A 20,509-nucleotide genomic window follows, 5' to 3' on the forward strand; every position below is an offset into this window, starting at 1 on the left:
TACAGATTACATTGCAAAGGCTGTCGCGCGGCCTACATTACTGGGTCTATAGAAACTTCAGAATGAACCCTAAGGTGGAATCAGGGTACTTAACATAGTCAATCAGAACTCTGGTGTGTATGTATGCACATGCATATATCACCCGAAGGCGAAGTCATGCCAGTATATGTACATTCAGAAAATGGAACTGGCAAATAGGGCCAACTGGTAACAATCCTAGCATTTACACACACGCACTCACCCACACTGCGCCATACGAACCTCATCTGTGGAAGCACCATTGCCTTTCAATGTTATTGTATGTGGGAGAAATGGTGCAGTAAGGGTCAGGAAGCCTAAAACTGTCTTATGCCTCGCTCATTTGTCGCGTGTTGTGCACTGCTTCCGCACTCGAAGTAGCGTTTCACATGTTCAAATATGCTGTCCCCATCTTTTTTTAGCGATTCTCATTTTACGTATCATATTTATTTGTCATATTGTCTATCAGCCATTAAAAAGTTATGCCATTAGACTTCGTCAATGTTTTCTTTCTTCGGCATTTATTTAGTGGCTAATGTTGCCGGGTGTATAGACAAAGCTGAACACATTGTGGTGCCTTTAATATACGAACTCTTGAGGTAAAATGCACAGCGAGCTTAGCGAGTCAAGTTTCAGTAAAGTTGAAAAGCGTGTTCCCAGTTGAAACGTTCGGCTCGTCCCACAATTAACACTGCGAAATCGCTTGACTTTGCTGTGGTAATGTGAGCTTTCAGTACTGTACGGATTCAGCTCTGTTTGCCTAAGATGACATTCCGCAGTATTCAGAGAAAGATCCACAACTTCTCTTGCCTTGCGCTGCACTCGGATACTTAACGATGCATATGTACGCTTAATCGGCGGCAGAACATCACAGTGCGCACCATACCGCCGCCAACTCAAGCAGGCGCCACCATCCCGCTGGACAAATTAGCAGAATATTCTTTCCATTTGGTTGCTTATAGAGCAATCAAACTGCATTAACGGCCCAAAAATACAAAACGGGTTATAAGGAATACCGCAGTGACAAGATCCGGTATCATTTTGACCATCTTTGGTTCATGTACCAGCACCTAAATCCAATTGTACATTCTTTCTTGTACTCCACCTCCATTAGAATGCCGATTCGCGCCCTTGAACTAAGAAGTTGGTTACGAAAAGTAGCTACAGGAACGTGCTGAATGCGTAGCACTGAAAGATTGCAATCAGCTGTGTGCATGTCGCCTTACCAACTAGCGTGGACACTGACTCTAGTTCTAAACTACATCATTATCTGCAGCGAAAATGACAACGCCGTCGCCCTTTTTGTAAACACGTGTTCCAAAACACGTCTCTTTGTACTTTAGCTAGTTGTTTTGGTGTAGGAAGCTTAGGGTGAGTTCAGCTTTCATAAATTTTATATAAGTTGGCGAATGTCTTTCAGACACAAGCTTTTGCGGCTGACGGAAAGACAGCGTAGCGGTCGAACGTAGATGAAGGCTTCAATTATTTAGCCACCAACTTAACAAGGACGGGCGGACTGCCCGGTTCTACATTACAAGCAAGAATACCCGCGCCTGCTTAGTCTCCGACACATTTAAGCGCAACAAAACAGTGATAAGGCGTGCGCCGCTACAATGTCACATGCCTAGCTGGAGCGCCATAACACACGGGCGCGTGATATCGGTATCTTTCCGATCGCATGGGCGCGGCATATCATCTCTCCCACACTCGATTATTTTCTCCTTAACAGAATTGTGCCACGTAGCAATCGGGAGGTCGACGCCGTCGCAGTGAGTAGCGGAGACCTTGTTCTGCGGCCTGGCTAGTAGTCGACTGCTTCTCCATGGGCTCGGCGGTAGTGCTAGCACTTGTACCATGTTGTGGCGTTTTCTTCCTTGGGAAAGTCAGTCATCGTGGTCAAGGTGTCGTCAGAGTCCGGAGCACACACGATGTGGTTACGGTGGCGCACCCTTTCACACACACCCCGAGGGGTCATGACATTAACAAAGTACGACACTGGACCTGTGCGGAAGAGAATGCTGCTGAACCACCTTGGTCCACGGCGAAAGTGGCGTACTCGCACGCGGTGTCCTTCACTAAACGCAGTCACTCGACTCTTATGGCTACTGGTTTCCTGTGACTGGTTTCGCGCAGCCCTTTCCTCAACTAAGGGGCGAACCAGGTCCGGCCTATAGTCCGAAGGCGCCTCCCTAACAGCAAAAGAGTAGTTTCCTCTGGAGTAGTTGCTTGTGGAGTGTTACGGTACGACAAGAGGAAATCTGCGAGGTCTGAAGGGGATGTGGATCGGCTGGACTAGACCAAATGATGCTAGACGAACGTGAAAAAAAATAGCCTGGGTGGCAAACATAAACGTTTAACATTAAAATTTGGGAGAAATGCTAACGCAAAACATGAACCAATAGCATCAGTATTTCTAAATATGAATGAAAAGCAAATAACAGAGATCGCAAAAAAATGTAGAGAAGAAAATTGACGCGCTTCCTACAGTGTGGTAGTACTGCTGCATCACGTTCGTCCTGTCCAAATCCTCCGTTGACGCTCCTCACGAACACGAACCTAATTGAAGTAGATGTAGATGGTGTCCCGCTGACGGCATTGATTGATACTGGAGCCCAAGTGTCCATAATGAGCGCTAACCTATGTCGTCGCCTCAAAAAAGTTCTTACGCCTGCCGTCACTCGAGCCGTACGCGTCGCCAATGGCGCCACTGTTGCTGTCTGTGGTATGTGCACTGCTCGCGTAGGAATTGCTGGCCGCCAAGTTCCCGTCCTGTTCTCCGTGCTGACTAGTTGCCCTCATGACCTAATCTTGGGGCTCGACTTTCTGACGACGCATTCTGCCCTCATCGACTGTTCCACCGGTACGCTGTGCCTCGAGCTTCCTCTTGTTTCCGACGTTCGCCCCGAACAACCGCACACCCTATGCACTACAGCGTTTGTTCGGTTACCTCCAAAAGCCCTAACCTTCTTCGAATTGGCCTCAACGGCAGCCGTGCCTGATGGCGACTATGTCGTCGCCCCTATTCGCGATGTCCTCCTGGCGCGCGACATCTCTGTGCCACAATCCGTCGTTACCCTTGCCGCTAATCGGATGTGTCTCCCCGTTGTCAATTTTGGCTTGACGAAGCAAGTGTTACCTGAAGGCATAGCGGTGGCCACGCTCCGGTCAGTGACAGACAACCACGTCACTGCTTTTGCAGCCGACGCGTTTCCAGATCCTCCTGATTACCCGCAGGATGCCTTGCACCTCGACGGCCCATTACGTCCCATGGTCGCTCCGGACCTCGCCCCTGGCCAAGCAGCCGCCCTATATCGCCTTTTGCTTTCCTATCGCGACATATTTGACACTGACAATCGCCCACTTGGTCAGACGTCCCTTGTTAAGCATCGGATAAACACTGGTGATGCTGTTCCCATTCATCGCCGACCGTATCGCGTGTCCACGGCAGAGCGGCAAGTTATTCAGCAGGAAGTCAACAAGATGCTCGCCAAAGGCATTGTTGAGCCCTCGTCGAGCCCTTTGGCGTCGCCGGTGGTGCTCGTCAAAAAGAAAGATGGCACGTGGCTTTTCTGTGTTGATTACCGCCACCCAAACCGAATCACTAAAAAGGACGTTTACCCGTTACCACGAATTGACGATGCTCTTGATTGTCTTCACGGTGCCAAATACTTTTCGTCCATTGACCTTCGATCTGGTTATTGGCAGATTGCCGTCGATGAGCAAGACCAAGAAAAAACCGCTTTCGCCACTCCAGATGGCCTCTACCAATTTAAGGTTATGCCGTTTGGTTTATGCAATGCCCCCGCCACGTTCGAACGGATGATGGACTCTCTGCTTCAAGGTTTCAAATGGTCAACTTGCCTTTGTTACCTCGATGACGTCCTTGTGTTTTCTCCTACGTTTGAGACGCACCTTGAGCGCGTCGCAGCTATCCTTGACGTCTTCCGCAAGGCTGGGCTCCAATTAAACTCATAGAAGTGCCACTTCGGGCGCCGACAGATTCCAGTGCTCGGCCATCTCGTCGATGCTTCCGGAGTACAACCCGACCCGGAGAAGGTTCGAGCAGTAACAGCTTTTCCTGTACCTCAGTCTGTCAAAGACGTCCTGAGTTTTGTGGGGCTCTGCTCTTATTTCACACGGTTTGTGAAAGATTTCACAACAATCGCTCGACCACTCACTGAACTTCTGAAGAAAGACGTGCCTTTTACGTGGGGTTCCCCTCAGGCTGCCGCATTTTCACGCCTTATCACGATTCTGACCAATCCACCGATATTGGCCCACTTTGACCCGTCCGCACCTACAGAGGTCCGAACCGATGCCAGTGGTTATGGGATCGGCGCAGTCTTAGCGCAACGACAACACAGACACGACCGCGTTATAGCCTACGCTAGCCGGCTCCTGACAACTGCAGAGCGCAACTATTCGATTAACGAGCGCGAATGTCTTGCTCTCGTCTGGGCTGTTTCAAAGTTCCGCCCATATTTATATGGCAAGCCCTTCTCAGTAATCACAGACCATCATGCGCTGTGTTGGCTTTCGTCGCTCAAGGATCCTACTGGTAGGCTCGGTCGTTGGGATCTCCGACTACAAGAATATCCCTACACAGTGGCGTACAAGTCGGGACGCCAACACCAGGACGCAGATTGCTTCTCTCGCTACCCAGTTCAAGACCCGACCTCTACGTCTGAACCTGACACCGACGCCTGCATTCTCTCTGTTTTTCCACTGGTCCATGTCGCCGACGAGCAGCGCCGTGACCTGTCCTTGCGTGTCATCATTGACCGCCTGTAATCGTCACTTGACAGCTCCCTTCGCTTATTCACACTTCAAGATGGCGTACTCTACCGCCACAACGTTCACCCCGACGGCCCAGCATTACTCCTTGTGATCCCTAAACGCCTTCGCTCGGCTGTTCTCCACGAACTTCACGACCTCCCCACTGCCGGTCACCTCGGTGTGTCACGTACCTACGACCGGATCCGCCGACGCTTCTTTTGGCCAGGGCTTGCTCGCTCCGTTCGAAGATACGTAGCTGCGTGTGAGAAATGCCAGCGGCGCAAGACACCGTCGACGCTCCCTGCTGAGTACCTTCAACCAATTGACATTCCCGCGGAACCATTCTTTCGGGTTGGTTTAGATTTACTTGGTCTTTTTCCTCTTTCTACCTCTGAGAACAGGTGGACCGCTGTGGCCACAGATTACGCCACGCGCTACGCCATCACCCGAGCGCTCCCTACAAGCTGCGCCACAGATGTTGTCGATTTTCTTCTACGCGACGTGATTTTGTTACATGGAGCTCCGCGACAACTTCTCACAGACCGTGGCCGGACATTCCTGTCAAAAGTTATCACGGACATCCTGCAGTCCTGTGCCACGAGGCACAAGCTATCCACGTCATACCATCCGCACACGAATGGCCTCACGGAGCGTCTTAATCGCACTCTCACAGACATGCTCGCGAAGTATGTGTCTTCCAACCACACTGACTGGGACCTCGCTCTGCCGTTTGTCACCTTTGCGTATAATTCCTCGCGCCACGACACAGCTGGTTATTCGCCATTTTTCCTTCTGTTCGGCCGAGAACCAGCACTGCCCCTCGACACAAGCCCCCACCAGTGAATATGCACTTGACGCCGTCACCCGCGCTGCCCCCGCAAGGGAAATTGCCCGTGGCCGCCTTCTGCACTCCCAAGAGAGTGAACGGCGTTTGTACGACCAGCGACACCGTGACGTGCACTTCCCGCCTGGTTCTTTGGTGCTTCTATGGTCTCCGTCGCGTCAGGTCGGCCTGTCAGAAAAACTGCTGTCTCGTTACACAGGCCCCTACCGAGTGATTCGTGCCGTGACTCCCGTCACCTACGAGATCGCCCCTGACGCCCCATCTGCTTCCCAGTCCAGTGATATCGTGCACGTTACACGACTGAAGCAGTATCACCCTCCCAGTGATGACATTTAGACGCTCCGGGACGTCGCTTCTGCCGCCGGGGAATTATGCTACACGCGTGTGGTATTTAGTTGTTTGAACGAGGCGCGCAGGCGCCTAGACGAAGAGGACGAACTGCTCTGGGCTCTCGAGCTATCGGCTGATCTGGCCAGCGCTGCAGCTATCTTTTGTAAATATACTTGTAAATAGTCTCCTGTGCTTAATTCTTCGTTCGCGTAACAATACAATAAGCCGGTAGACGTCATGCAGCAGGGGAGAAGACAAATGCATCAAAATAACTGTTGGAGGAGAAAGAGGAAACCACGTAAGTGATGGAACAAGGAAATAAAGCAAGCTATAGAAGTGCGTAAGCTAGCATCTAGGAATCATAAAGAAGACGAAAAGTTGGGATTATACACAAAGTAGATGTGCAATTTATGTTGAACAAGTACCGATAAAAGAAAACGCTGGTGAGGGAGCGCGTGCAATAAACAAATAAATGCACAAGTGAACTTTGGGTGCAGAACATTGATAAACGAGACAAAGGCACTCCAAAAAGATTCTCGAATCATGTAAAAGCACTCGGAGCTCCAACTAAAATTTCGCAAACAGCTATAAGGGTTGAAGACAGTAATACCTTCGGAGGAGACGACGTGCTGCGGCACATCGGAGACGTTATTAGAGACAACTAATACGGCAGTGAATTACGGCACTGAAAGACAAGCAGGGTAATCTCATCAGCAATTTCGTTGACATAGTAAAAGCAGCGGAATAATTCTATACTGACCTGTACAGTTCCCAGAGCAGCCAAGCTACTTTCATTCGAAGTAGCTTGGCTGCTCTGCGAACTGTACAGGTCAGTATAGAATACCGAGGCTCTTTCTATATCTAGCGATGAATTTAGAAGGGCCTTGCAAGACATGACAAGGGGAAAAGCTGCTGGAGAAGATGGAATATTAGTCGATTTAAGCACATATTTAAGAGATATCATGCTTGAAAAGCTTGCGGCCCTTCATCCGCAATGCCTCACGACTTCAAGTGTACCATAGTCCATAGAGCTGGAAGAACGCCAACATTATACTAATCCATAATAAGGAAGATGTTAAACAACTGAAGAACTATAGACCCGTTAGCTTGATTTCAGTACTGTATAAAATGTTAACCAAGATAATTTCCAATAGAATCAGGGAAACACTTGACTTCAGTCAAGTGTTGCCCTGCGATGCATCACATCCATGTCATCAATCAGGTAATCGATAAATATTGGGAGTACAATCGGCCTCTTTATATGGCTTTCATAGATTATGAAAACGCATTTGATTCAGTAGACATACCAGCAGTCATAGAGGCATTGCGTAATCAAGGAGTACAGGAGGCATACATGAACATCTTGGCAAATATCTACAAATATTCCACAGCTACCTTGGTAGAAAGATACCTATCAAGAAAGGGGTCAGGCAAGGAGACACAATCTCTCCAATGCTATTCACTGCATGCTTAGAAGAAGTATTCAAGCTCTTGGACTGGGAAGGCTTAGGAGTGAGGATCAACGGCGAATACCTCAACAACCTTCGGCTTGCAAATGACATTGTCCGAAACAGCGACAATGGGGACAAATTACAGCTAATTGTTGAGGACCTTAACCGAGAAACTGTAAGAGTGGGGTTGAAGATTAACATGCAGAAGACAAAGACAATGTTCAATAGCCTGGCAAGAAAACAAGGATTCAGGATCGCCAGTCAGCCTCTAGAGTCTGTAAAGAAGTGCGTTTATATAGCTCAATTACTCACAGGATCTCCTGATCACGAGAAAAAAATTTACAGAAGAGTAAAATTCGGTTGGAGTGCATACGGCAGGCATTGCCAAATCCTGACTGGGCGCTTACCACTGTTGTTGAAAAGAAAAGTGTACAATCATTGCATCCTACTGGTACTAACATATGGGGCACAAACTTGGAGGTTAACAAAGAACCTCGAGAACAAGTTAAGGATCGCATAAAGAGCGATGGAATGAAAAATTTTAGGCCTTATGTTAAGAGCCAGGAGGAGATGAGGTGTGGATCAGAGAGCAAACGGGGATAGCCAATATTCTAATTGACATGAAGAGGAAAAAACTGAGCTGGACAGGTCATGTCATGCATGGGATGGATAACCGGTGGACCATTAGAGTTACAGAATGGATACCAAGAGAAGGGAAGCGCAGTCGAGGACGGCAGAAAACTAGGTAGGGTGATGAAGTTAGAAAATTTGCAGGCACAAGTTGGAATCACCTTGCGCAAGACAGAGGTAATTTGAAATCGCAGGGACAGGCCTTCGTCCTGCAGTGGACATAAACACATATGCTGATGATGAATACGGCAGCGTTCGCTAACGAAGTGATTTATCTTATTTGTACGGGCCCGGCTCGAGGTGTTCAGCGGGGCACAGTTAACGTCGCAAAATACGCCGACCACGGCACCTGCTATCGACGACAACCTTGCTGGACCTTGCATCACTGTCACGAGTGCCGCAGTCTATTGGGCTTCGGCATCTGGGCTTCGTGACGTCACCGGAGACCAACGCTATAAAGCCTCAGCTTTCCGCAGGACTTGTCAGAGGGCACCCCGATGCTGATCGGCAAAGGTCGCTAAACATGCCATTTATCTTCGTTGTACTAGTTAGTTACATCTACTCAGTGCGTACTGACGATATATTTATAGTAATTCTCCCGTGACCTGACACCTTCTTGTTCATTGTTTATCAGTGATTTTGCTCTTGAAAGTTAGTTCTTTGTGGTAACAATGAAGAAAACCTGGACCGGCTCTGGGCGACATGTTTAAGAAGCTTATGGATGGCCAACGGGCCATAAGGGCTAAAATTGCTGACTTATGAGTCGCCTGGAAAATACTGAACTTTTTTTATCAAACTATGAAAACCGCCTTTCAATATTTTAAGAAAAGACGCCGTCGGCTGAGCATTTGGTCACTGGTACAATAGATCTGCAAACAAGTATTGCTGTAGTACAGGGGACTCGCAGGTCAGCCCATGCCAGGCTGGTTGGTTTGGAAAATGTAAGTAGACGTTCGAACCTCGTTGTACTGGCACTCCGAGTATCCTTAATAAATTCCAATCAGCTTTGCGCAACAGAGTTATCAAAGAGATGTTTCAAGACACGTCAAGCGTAAACTGCATATCTGTTAGCCACATTCATCTGTTAGGTAAACCTGCACCAAAAAGGCCTGTTATATTAGATTTCCAAGATTACAGACAAAACGATGAAGTACAGCGTAACGCTCGTAAGTTGAAAGGAACACGAATAAACAAAACGATAATTGTGCTGGAACACTTCTAAAGCCGAAACTGCGTTGGAAAAACGCAAAGCCGGACAAAGATGAAGGTAAGAAGATCAGTCTATTTCACGACAAACTTCGTATTAATGACCACTTGTTCGTCTGGGATGGCAGTCGGATAACTGTCAAAGCAGTTCCTAAAAATGACGTGCCCTAGTTACACAACTAAAGACTAACGCACAGCATTTGCATGTAGTTTCGATAAACGTCAATAGCATCGTTAACAAAACTGACTCCTGGGAATCCCTCTTGCTCACTTAAGAAACCACATGTTTGTGTAAACTGTGAAATCTGGCTGCATGACGCTATTGGCGATTGCGAAATTTACCATCCATATGCAGCTTGCATCGGTGTTACAGGGGTTCCCGCGGAAGTGGCATGGCTGCTGTCACGAAACAATCTGTTGATGTCACCGTCTTAGATCAAGTCACTGAACACGAAAGCTTGCCACTGAATTTGTCTGCCTCTAAGATTACATTATATTTGCGTGCTGTATATCACTCGCTTGGCGCGGATGAATCATTATTGGATAATCTATACGATCGTATGCAGCCATTGCGTGGTAAGATCTTTATTTTCATGGGCGATTTTAATAGATTCCTTCCATTAATTGGAAACGTTTGAACTATGGTTGCTCTAGTGCAAGCAATACTTTATTCGACTTCATGTTCTGTCTTAATATGGAGCAGTCTGTTCGCAGAAACACACGATATAACACAAATTTGGATCTATTGTATTGAGCGCGTTATTTCATGGCGTGGATGTTTCGGTGCAGCTAGAAGTTTTCGACTACGGTTTAATATATTTTTCTTTGAACTCGCCTAATGCTGCACACGATCGCCCTAAAGCGCTCTCCGGCAGACGATGCTTCCGTCTATCTCAACACTAACCTCGCCTTTGCCTTTGCCGACAATTAAAGCCTCGTGGAACCGGTTTCGCATTGTAGTTGCCATTTGTTAAACGACCATGTTAACGCATGTCGAGCCCTTGGATTAATCGAGAAATCATTGAGACAAAATGCAAAATTAAGAGGCTCCGCAAAGAGAATAAAACGTATCCTCCTTATTTCTTAGCGCTAAAAGAGGACTTACTGGATAAAATCAGGTGATCGCGGGAACGTTATGTTTTAGATAGACTTCTGGATTTCATTATCAGTAATAGTAAAAATTGTGGCATCATTTAAAAGCAAAGCAAGAGAATATTAATTAAGTAGTCGTTGGTATACTCTTATGACTACGGAAGCTACGGGCATTGCTGATCGTTTTAATCATTACTTCAAGTATTGTAATTTTTCCCCCCAATTCCGATCTCTCTTCACCATTAACAGCAGATCTTGTGGGTTTTCAGAACACGTGATCGTGACTCACATTCATGGTTATCTGGCTGAACGGAACATCCTATCACCATATCAGCACGGTTTTTCGAAACAAATGTCAACGATTACTCAACTTGTGTAACATAATTTGAAATTGATTTGAAGTTGAAGTTGATTTTATTCTACCACACAAAGTACAAAAGAAAATTGCACATGATATGTGGTTGGGAAGGAGGGAAAAACGCTACATACATGTAGCTTGACTGGCCCCACCTCCCAGTACCCGGCAGCGGGAACTTTGGCATAAGACATACACAATAACTGTTAAAGCTGCGATACTAGTTTGCTAAACAATAGCGGACACTTTCGCAGAAACAAATAATACATGTGCACAAAGACAAACACAAACTATTGCATTATGTAATCAAATGAACTAAAAAAGCGAATGATAACAAGCATTATGCAAAAAGCGCATACAAGTATTTCTCGAAAGAACACGCAAATCCTCTGTCATGAGGTGGAATTTATTTAAAACCTGTGGGACGCTAGACTGCATCATCTGAAATCCAGAGTTGGCGCGAGATCTTGGAACATGCCAAAGTTCTGTGCGCCTCAATGAGCGTAAAGAAGCATTCTTTTGTAAGTTTGACAATGTTCTCAGATTGTGTGTGTCCTTAGGTATTTCACATTTAAGGCTCGGTAGTAGTTTAAACTCGTACATATTGTGTCATTTCAAAATTCTCAGTTTAGTACACAACGGAGATGTGTGCGCATCATATGGCTGCTTTGCAAACGCTCGTACAGCATCTTTTTTTTGCATTATAATTAGCTTATACAGAGTTTTCTTAGTGCTATTTTCCTATGCGAGATGACAGTAACGCGTAATGCAATTCAAACAAGGCAGCGCATACTAAATGGCTCTGGTGGACTGGGAGAAAATGCATGCACTTCCTTAGCATGCCTAAAGCCTTCGAAAGTTTAGTGCGTAGGTAGTTAGTGTGGTAGTCCCAAAGCATAAATTCGTTAAGTTACTCCCAGGGATTTATTTCTGTATAGTTTACATGCCTTCAGGAAGACATTGGGTAAGGGACGAATAGGGTCACATCAACATAAAACAAGCGTTATTCAACAAGGCAAAAAAAAAACTCACGCAACCAAAACATTATTTGCATAATGCTATAGTGCGCAACGTCAAACTAATAACACAAAGAATTACGCACGGGAAGATAACTAGCAAATAATATACGAACATTATTGGACTACAGAGTAGGCGTACAAACGCAAAAATTGCCGTATCACTTGCTGAATCACCAAAATAAGAAAAAGAAGAACGAGAGGAACAAAGGCAGAGAACAATTAAACTCTGGCATCTACGAGAAGCTACCAGTTGGCAGACAATGGATGTTGCGTAAACCCACGCAAGATTAGTTTAGAAAAATGAATTAATAAACATAACACAAGTACGGACTGTAGATGCTGTACAAAATCAATGGAAAAGGATATAAAAAGTGCAACTCTTGGTGACGCAGGTTTTCTTTGTTTACTTAATTTGTATTATTATTATTTATTTTGTTTTTTCTCGAGCCGCTACGGTTTACGCAGTTTAATTGTTCCCGGTGGAAAGTGCATGCGTGAGCACACGAGAGATACTGGGTATCGTTAGTATACTTGGTCGCTAACGTGAAAGTTCTTTGCGGAGAGGAGTGGCCTCCGAGCTTTTCACCGCGCCGACCATTTCGGAGTCCCTAAACGACGATCGACCGCCGGCCCGTCGTTGCGGTTACCACGGCAACGAGCACGCGTGTTGTGGTTCCGGCGGCATGCGTGATGGCCGGCCGCCCACCGCCGCTGCCGGCGCCTCGTTTTCAGAGTGCAGCCGTAGGAGACGATTCCGACAACGATGACAGCCGCTCGAGAACTCGGCAAGCAGGCACTGGCCACGACGACGCGACGGAGACGAGCGAACAAGCGAGCGAAGCGGACGAGCAGCAGCCCTCTGTCGGTGAGTTGCCACGGATCCTCTCTACCGCACAGAAAAGATACGACATTCGAGTTGCACTGTCGCGTTTTTTGACAAATGTAAAGTGACAGCAATCGACATTAAGTTGAGCGTCTTCAGCACCCGGGTTGGAGCTCGGTGTTTCACTGAGACTGGATATATTACACAACACATATTCTTATTCACTAAGTTGCGCTACCAATCCGGCCTTGCCCACTAAATTTAGCGAGTAGGCGGGATAGTCTGGTACCGCATTCCAGTTTTTGAAAATTATATTTTTATAGTTTTACAGCCTTTCTCTTACCGCGGAACAAAGCACGATAGCGCGGCAGGCGTCCATCTTTCGTATATTGGAACATGCGCACATACGCACACACGCAATCATATGCATTCGCACAACCCACAAACGGGTACGTAATCTTTCTTTTGCCCCAATAGCGAAGGCCGGAGACATGGTCCTCGATGCTTGAGCATGATACTTCTGTACGCCGTGTGTATTTATTATTATTATTATTATTATTATTATTATTATTATTATTATTATTATTATTATTATTATTATTATTATTATTATTATTATTATTATGTGCACTACAGAAGCAGAAATTTAAAAAAAAGTTGTCACAGTTTCACCTGAAAGGCGAAGCATCAATTGCGATAGCAAATTTGTAGAGAGCCATACGGAGTAATGATAGTAGCTTTATCATTAAACCTTGGACATGCAGCAGCACCGGCAACACGCAGAACTGTTGTCGACGCCGTCGGCGCTTTGCCCGCGTTCGCACAAAATGCGTACGGCGTTGGTGACTGTTGCCGGAGCCTCTGATATAAATAGGCACTTGAAGCGAGGATGGGGAGATGCAACTAGCGCTCCTCGACCAGACACGGCGGACCGCTCAAGCCAGTGGAGCCCTGGACTAGGGGCTCCACCCACCCGCTCCCTGCACCTGTTATTTTTAATAAACGTTTTGATATATATATATTGATGCCGCAGCTAAACGTCGCCTCCCTTCCCTCCCCCTCCCCGCCACGGCCTTTCGCGCGTCGGAAGAAGGCGCGTTTGTTCTACATATATGGTGATTGTAAAGGAGGAAAGAGACGCCTACTTCTGCAACCCTTAAGGGAGCACGGCGCAGAACGCGCGTTTTTTTTTTTCTTCGCCATGCGTTCACTCCCCGTGAAAGCGCGCGTCCCTCGCGCCCTTTCACTCGCACATACAGCGTTCGGCGCGCGGCGACGATTTCATCTCCACTGACGTCATACGGAACCTCACGGCAACGGCGACGGCGACGACGACGGCGGCGACGACGACGGCGACGACGACGGCAGAAATCTGCTTTGGAGTGTCCATATAATTGCTATCGCAATAAAATGGTTCGTCCCTCTGTCAGAGGAGTTGGGTGTAACGTAAAAGAAGCGCCAATTCTAACAAGTAGGGGTAGCTTCATTGCACATGCAGAAATACAAGTCCAATAATGTGCAGACTCTTATTAATTGCACTTTCACTCGAAATGCGAAGTAGCGAGAGCGATAGGAAGCACGCGAGGCCTGTGCTGCTGCGCAGAGTAAACAACACCCCGGAGGCCTCTTAGTTATGTCCGTCATGATGGTGATCGCATACATGGCGAAACTGCGTCGTTAGAGCTGCGCCACCGAGCAGCGACGGTGGTCAGGGTTCACGCGCAAAAAACGCCGTCACCCGTGGATTCCTACTGAAGTAGACCGCAAGACACTTAACTAAGCACTACGATTTTTACTACCCCTATTGGTGTCGAGGGATCCCGGCCATCGTTTCTACAGGATAACTCATTGATGAAACCAATCACACCTTTCTAAGCGATGCTTTCCAACCATTACGTAGGAGCAAAGCGGCAATGTACATCGCCATCTCGCGGATCCGTGTGCTGGTGATTGCTTCGCGTACGTACAGGGGACAGATTTTTGGTGGAGCCCGGCAGAAAACACTTTCGTCTGAAAAAAAAATGCAAACATAGGTCGTGTTTTGCAACCGCGCACGTATTTTCCTTTGTGCCGTGCTTCAACTCTAGTTAGAATAGAGAAAATCACTTAACATCACGATTAAGAAAGTGATGCCATAAACCACAAGTTTCCAGACATTTGTAGAATCAATAAAACTTCTCTTTAAGTTATTGACCTCAACGCTAACAAGCACCTTTCACGGATGTGAATGCAGAAGAATAACCCAATAACGAACGCTAGTTTATTATAAAGCTAAGCGGCGGACGTATAAAGTGTATCGATGAACGGCTGGTCGAAAAATTGCATCGCTCTAAATAATTGCACACATTGAAGAAGGTTGCAATCAACAGGCTGTGTTTTTTTAAGTATTTTCCTTCGTTTCTTTTTTTTTCTGCCTGTATATATTCCATCGACAAGGGCTGGTATTTTTGTTTTTATATTACTTTATTTCATCCGTGCTTTAGGTAAAAGTGAAAAAAAACATACGTGTCAATACGAGCATTGAATAACCATGATACAGCGTATTTTTTTTCGTTGGCATTTTTGAAGTGTTTTGCATATATGACATATATTGTGTTTTGTGTGTAATTTCTAGAGAAGCCCGCATTATCCGCTAAAGCCACGAATGCAGACAGTGAGGCGCAGTTTTAATGGTGAGAATGGTACGTGCAAAAATTCAGAAATAATATATGCTTAAAAGACCAAAGGCAATGAAAGCTATGTCACACTAATTAGGCTCGATGGAAAACGTAAGTTTGATTCACGGAGGTTTATTCTAAGTTGAATTTTCTCTTGTTTATTAGGGTTGTCTGGCTTGATAGTAACTATAGACTGACTCTTCTAAAAGAAAGCAATTCTTTGCCCTATTGTTGAGCGAATGGCGGAAGGCTCAGGGAAAGCTTGCCGAATGTTCAAGCTGCTTGTTCACACACAGGTATTTAACAGGCTCTGTTATTATGCGGAAAGGGGGCAAGCACGACAATGGTTACACCTGTCCACACTAATAAGGGCATTGCTTCAAAAGTTCGCTTGCGTCAGAGTTCAGGCTTTTATTCCGCCTTCAGTAACGTTTATAATAATTTAAATGTGCGTTGTACTACGCTGTAATGTACGTTATGCAAATTAGACCTATTTGCTCGTCATACGTTCATTCCGATATAGTGAGATTGCAGAAGGTCGAAAATGTGAAGCTTTCGCATTTCCGAGTTTATTTTTTATTGCATTATTTGTATATTTGGTGCGCGAAGAAGGGAAAACTGACCACACAAGCGATGGTACGTTTTACGTTTCAGCTCCGAGCATTGTTCAATGCTCGTGGATGGCAACAAAAACATTTACTCCAATATCGTTCGCGGTTGGCATTGCAGTGAGTTCTATTGAGCGTACATGCCGACGAGGTTCCGTATATTCTGGATTTTAAGCATTTTCAGCGATAATCGGCCATTTTAACATTTTGGTGCCTTCGCATTCTTGAAAGTTACCACCCAGGCATGGATCATTTCGGAAGCACCCAAATGATTCCTTCCTCCACCGGTGTTTTGGAGGAAGACGACGACGCTCGAGCAGCTAGCTCTGAGCAGCTCTGGCTCTCACTTTTTGAAATGTTTTCGGCCGTGTTTTTGGCTTTTTGTAGGCGAATCTCTGCGCCATTCGAAGCAGTGAAGTTGTGAGGACTCTGTTGACACCCAATTTTTTCATGGCGGGTGGACCTTTTGGACATTTATGAGACTTTTTCTGTGCGAACTACTTATGTGCGGACTACTCTGCGCAAGCTAAGCCTAATCAGCAGTAGGGTGACGGCGGCCGCTGGCATCTTTCACCGCCGGATCGGACCAGTGAGGGAGTGTGCGCCATGTATATGGAAGTTTCGGTAGACGGGGAGGATGTCTCTCCTGAGGAATTTCAATCTCATGGTTGGACCACGGCTGTTAATCGAGGGAAAGTCAAAACCGTACCCGACGGCACGGGCGAGGCGCCCAGCGGGAAGCCCGGCGTGGCGACTGCTGTCGCAGCCTCGTCAGTCGCTCACGAAGGTGAAAAAGCAAGTCATAGCGGCGTCAAGACTGCCACAACTTCCGAAAGATCATTTGCGGGTGATTGTCCGTCCACGCAATTGCCTCGACATGACGAATGTTAGTCAAATCAAGTTCGCCTCCGCCCTGGCGCAAGGGCGGCGGGTCTGGGCGAGGAAGAAATCGCCGACGATTTGTCCCAACGTCATGCAGAACATTGCGGTGGTGAGCACCCCGGCGGAGAAGAACGCCAGAGCGTACGCCAGGATATCTAGTATTGCCATGGGCAAAGTGGAGTACGAAGTCAACGCGTATATGGCTGCCCCGGACGACACGTGCAAGGGGGTCATACGAGGTCAAACCTCGTATGACCTCGACATTGACCCGGCGAGACTTCAGGCGCTTATTGTTCATGACAGGAACCCAACGGCTCTTCAAGCAAACTGAATCAAGAACTCGAAAACGGTGATGATTATTTTCGATGGACGTAAAGTTCCAAATCACGTTATTTGCGGCGCGAGCATGTTGCGCTTCACACTGTTCAGAAGGCAGACAGATGTTTGCTACGCTTGCGGCAAGGTAGGACATCGCGCTGACGTATGCCCTACGACAGATGACGTCATATGCCGGGGATGCGGCAAACAGCCGCCATGGGAGCAGTACGATTGCAAGCCGACGTGCAAGTTGTGCGGAGGCGAACACGTCACAGCAGACAGGAAGTGCAAGCAGCGCTTCCAGATCCCGTATGTGGTGCGTCACAGGAGAAAGGAAAGGCAGAAACAAGACTTAATCCGGGTTTTCAACGTAGCCACGACGGGGAAAAATACTTCCCGCTGCTGCACACGGTCACGCCAGGAGGTACCAGAGTGATCCAGCGGCTGCCGATGCCGATCCAGGGGGAGATCAACCTCCATAGCAAGATCTCGCTCCAGGACTCCTGCGGTTCGCATCGCAATGCAAGGGTTGACCAAGGAACGTGGGCCACCAAGGTCAAGAAAATGACACAGCCGCAGGTAAAGGGGGGTGCTGCTTCAGAGCTTGTTAGCTTTGAGCTAGTTAGTCGAATCCAAAAGGAGAATGCTACTCTTAGAGGCATCGTTGAACAGCTCAGGGCTGAGATAGCAGAAATGAAGGCAGCTAATGTGGCGAAGGCTACTCCTCCATCGCAGCCGAATAGGCCCGTCGAAAATGTAGGGTGAGTCTGCAACAGCTGAGGTTCCAATGGATACCCATTCTGAGGTTAAGCCGTTGTCTTGTTTGGGCAAGGTGGTGGAGCATGTGATAAATGATCGGATCTCTAAACACGTTAAGGACGAGGGTCTCTTTCCCAATAATATGATAGGCTTCAGGCCTCACCTCTCCACGCACGATATAGCACGATATATTAGATAGCACCATGGACACGATGGACACGAGCACCAGGGACACGAGGGTCATTCAAGGTCTCGATCTGAAAATGGTCTTAGACAACGTGTCGCATAGGCATATTCTAGACTCGATCTCCCGCCTTGACTTGGGGGAGAAATTTTACAGATTCGTGCAATCTTTTCTCGGAGGTAGGAGGGCCACAATCAAATTGGGTGACCTCAGATCGGAGGCTTATATCTCGGGAAAAGGGGTACTCCACATGGGGTCGGTTGTCTCGCCGCTCTTGTTTAACATGGCGATGCAGGGCTTGGCCCACGAGCTTGAGCGGATGGAGGGTATTGGCTCCGCACTCTATGCGAACGACATCGCCCTCTGGTGCTCTGGCGCGTCAGAAGGCCACGTTGAAGACGCACTGCAAGAGGTGGTGCATTGCGTAGAAAAACACGACAATCGGATGGGTCTCCGGCTCTCGCCTTCCAAATTGGAGTTACTTCTATATCGTCCCACTAGAAGAGGACCCAAGCCTATAGTGTGTGGAGGTCTCAAGAGGAGGGAGATTGATATTGGGGTTCGAACGTCGTTCCGGGAGCGATATCCCAAGGGTTCATTCTCTCCGGGTGCTAGGCATGATCATTGAAGCTAACGGTCAGCACGGGCGTACTGTAGATAAGTTTACAGCGCATGCTGAAGGAATAATCAGACTCATTGCAAGGGTTTCGAACAGAAAAGGAGGCCTCAAGGAAGATAATCTCATCAGGCTTTTAGACGCCTTTCTCATGAGCCATGTGAATTATGTCACTCAGATGCACAGATGGCAGAAACACGAAATGAACAAGCTAAACACGCTCATCAGGATAAGTATTATGAGAGTCCTAGGATTCCCAATGCTTACAAGCACAGAACGCCTAGCAAGCCTAGGCGTCCACAACAGATTAGAGGTAGTCATCGAAGCGTAGCAATCCACACAAATTGCCAGTCTACGGAGGAGGGAAGGGGAATCCAGGCTAAGGTCGGGATCAATCCGAAGACGTTAAGGGATAGGAACGTTCAGCTTTCGGATAGTCTGAGGCAGGCTATTCAGGTCTCCCCCATTCCGAGGAACGTACATCCGACTTTCAACACTGGCAGGAGGACGGCTCGCGTCTCTGCGCTTCTGCGGTACGCGCATGCGCACGAGGCAGAGTTATGTTTTGTAGATGCTGCCCAATACGAAGGCGACTCCAGCCGTTCTGTTGCTAACGTCGTGGACATGAAGGACCAAGTATTATCGGCCGCGTGAATCAGGACGTCGTCAGTTTGCAAGGTGGAGCAGATGGCCATTGCGCTGGCGCTCCTTCGGTCGGACAGGGAAGTTATTTATACGGACTCGAGATCAGCCCTTCGAGCTTTCTCGACTGGGGCAGTTTGTGAGGAGGTTGGTAGGGCACTTGAGGGTAAGGTGTTTACTCATCACGTCATTACATGGTTGCCGGCGTACGAGGGTGCCGAACTAGGAGGCCTAGCCAACGTTAATGAGTTGGCCCATGCCCAGGCGCGAGGTCTTGCCGGCCGCGTCGGGCACTGGGAGGCCGGTGTGCAGGGTCCGACCTTCTCGGAGGCAGAACCCCCCCGTTTCAGGGACATTCTCCCCACCTTCAACGAGATCACTAGCCACTAGTCAGATGAGTCGCAGGGCTTTCCCCTTGTCACATCGAAATCTCACGAGGCCTCAAGCTGTGACACTCAGGCTAATAAAAACGAACTGGTATCCCACACTCTCCGTCATCAGTAGGTACACGGAGGTCTCCCCTCTGTGTCCCGACTGCGGTGGAGTTAGCGATTTTAAACACATGCTCTGGGAGTGCCCCTCTTTACAGCACCACACGTACCACGTATTGATGCCGGAGGCATTTTATTCATTGGTCAAGAGCCACGAATGGATTGATCAACTCTGGCTGTCCAGAAGGCCCACGATGTGGTAGTGAGGCTTGGCCTTCCCGTGCCAACGTGATAGCGGCCCACAGTCTTGCCCCTAAATAAACGGGGTGAAGATTCTTCCGGACCTCAATAAATTTTACTACCTACCTGCTGCTGTTTTTTCTCGAACTCATAGTGAAATATTTAGCGCTCACAATTCTTCTTCTTTCTGGGGTTTTACGTGCCAAAACCAGTTCTGATTATGAGGCACGCCGTAGTGGAGGGCTCCGGAATAATTTTGACCACCTGGGGTTCTTTAACGTGCACTACAACGCAAGCACACGGGTGTTTTTGCATTTCGCCTCCATCGAAATGCGGCCGCCGAGGCCGGGATTCGAACTCGCGATCTCGTGCTCAGCAGCGCAACGCCTTAGCTGACTGAGCCACCTCGGCGGGTAGCGCGCACAATTGACAACGAACGTTTACTCGGTCGTTTGGGGCTCTCGTTGAGGCGCTGTACTGTTTTCAAAAATCGGAATCCAGAGATTCAACGATCGTCGATTAGAATAATCAAGCAGGGGCGCTATAACGTAAAATGATTCCAAACTGTTTTGATTCCAAACCCCTGACGTCAAATTTACGTAACCACAGACGCAAGCATCGGGAGGTG

General features: G+C 47.7%; 1 protein-coding gene across 1 annotated transcript in view; it reads left to right on the forward strand.

Moving 5' to 3' along the window:
* The first annotated feature begins 12,411 nt into the window (after positions 1-12,411).
* The window catches only part of LOC119439956 (uncharacterized), a 60,495-nt gene continuing 52,397 nt past the window's right edge, over positions 12,412-20,509 (forward strand). Inside the window, exon 1 of the mRNA XM_049661233.1 lies at positions 12,412-12,586. Within this exon, the coding sequence (XP_049517190.1) occupies positions 12,412-12,586 (175 nt within the window). The remainder of the gene's footprint in view (positions 12,587-20,509) is intronic.

The sequence above is a fragment of the Dermacentor silvarum genome, chromosome 2, assembly GCF_013339745.2.
Source record: "Dermacentor silvarum isolate Dsil-2018 chromosome 2, BIME_Dsil_1.4, whole genome shotgun sequence".
Lineage (NCBI taxonomy): Eukaryota > Metazoa > Arthropoda > Arachnida > Ixodida > Ixodidae > Dermacentor > Dermacentor silvarum.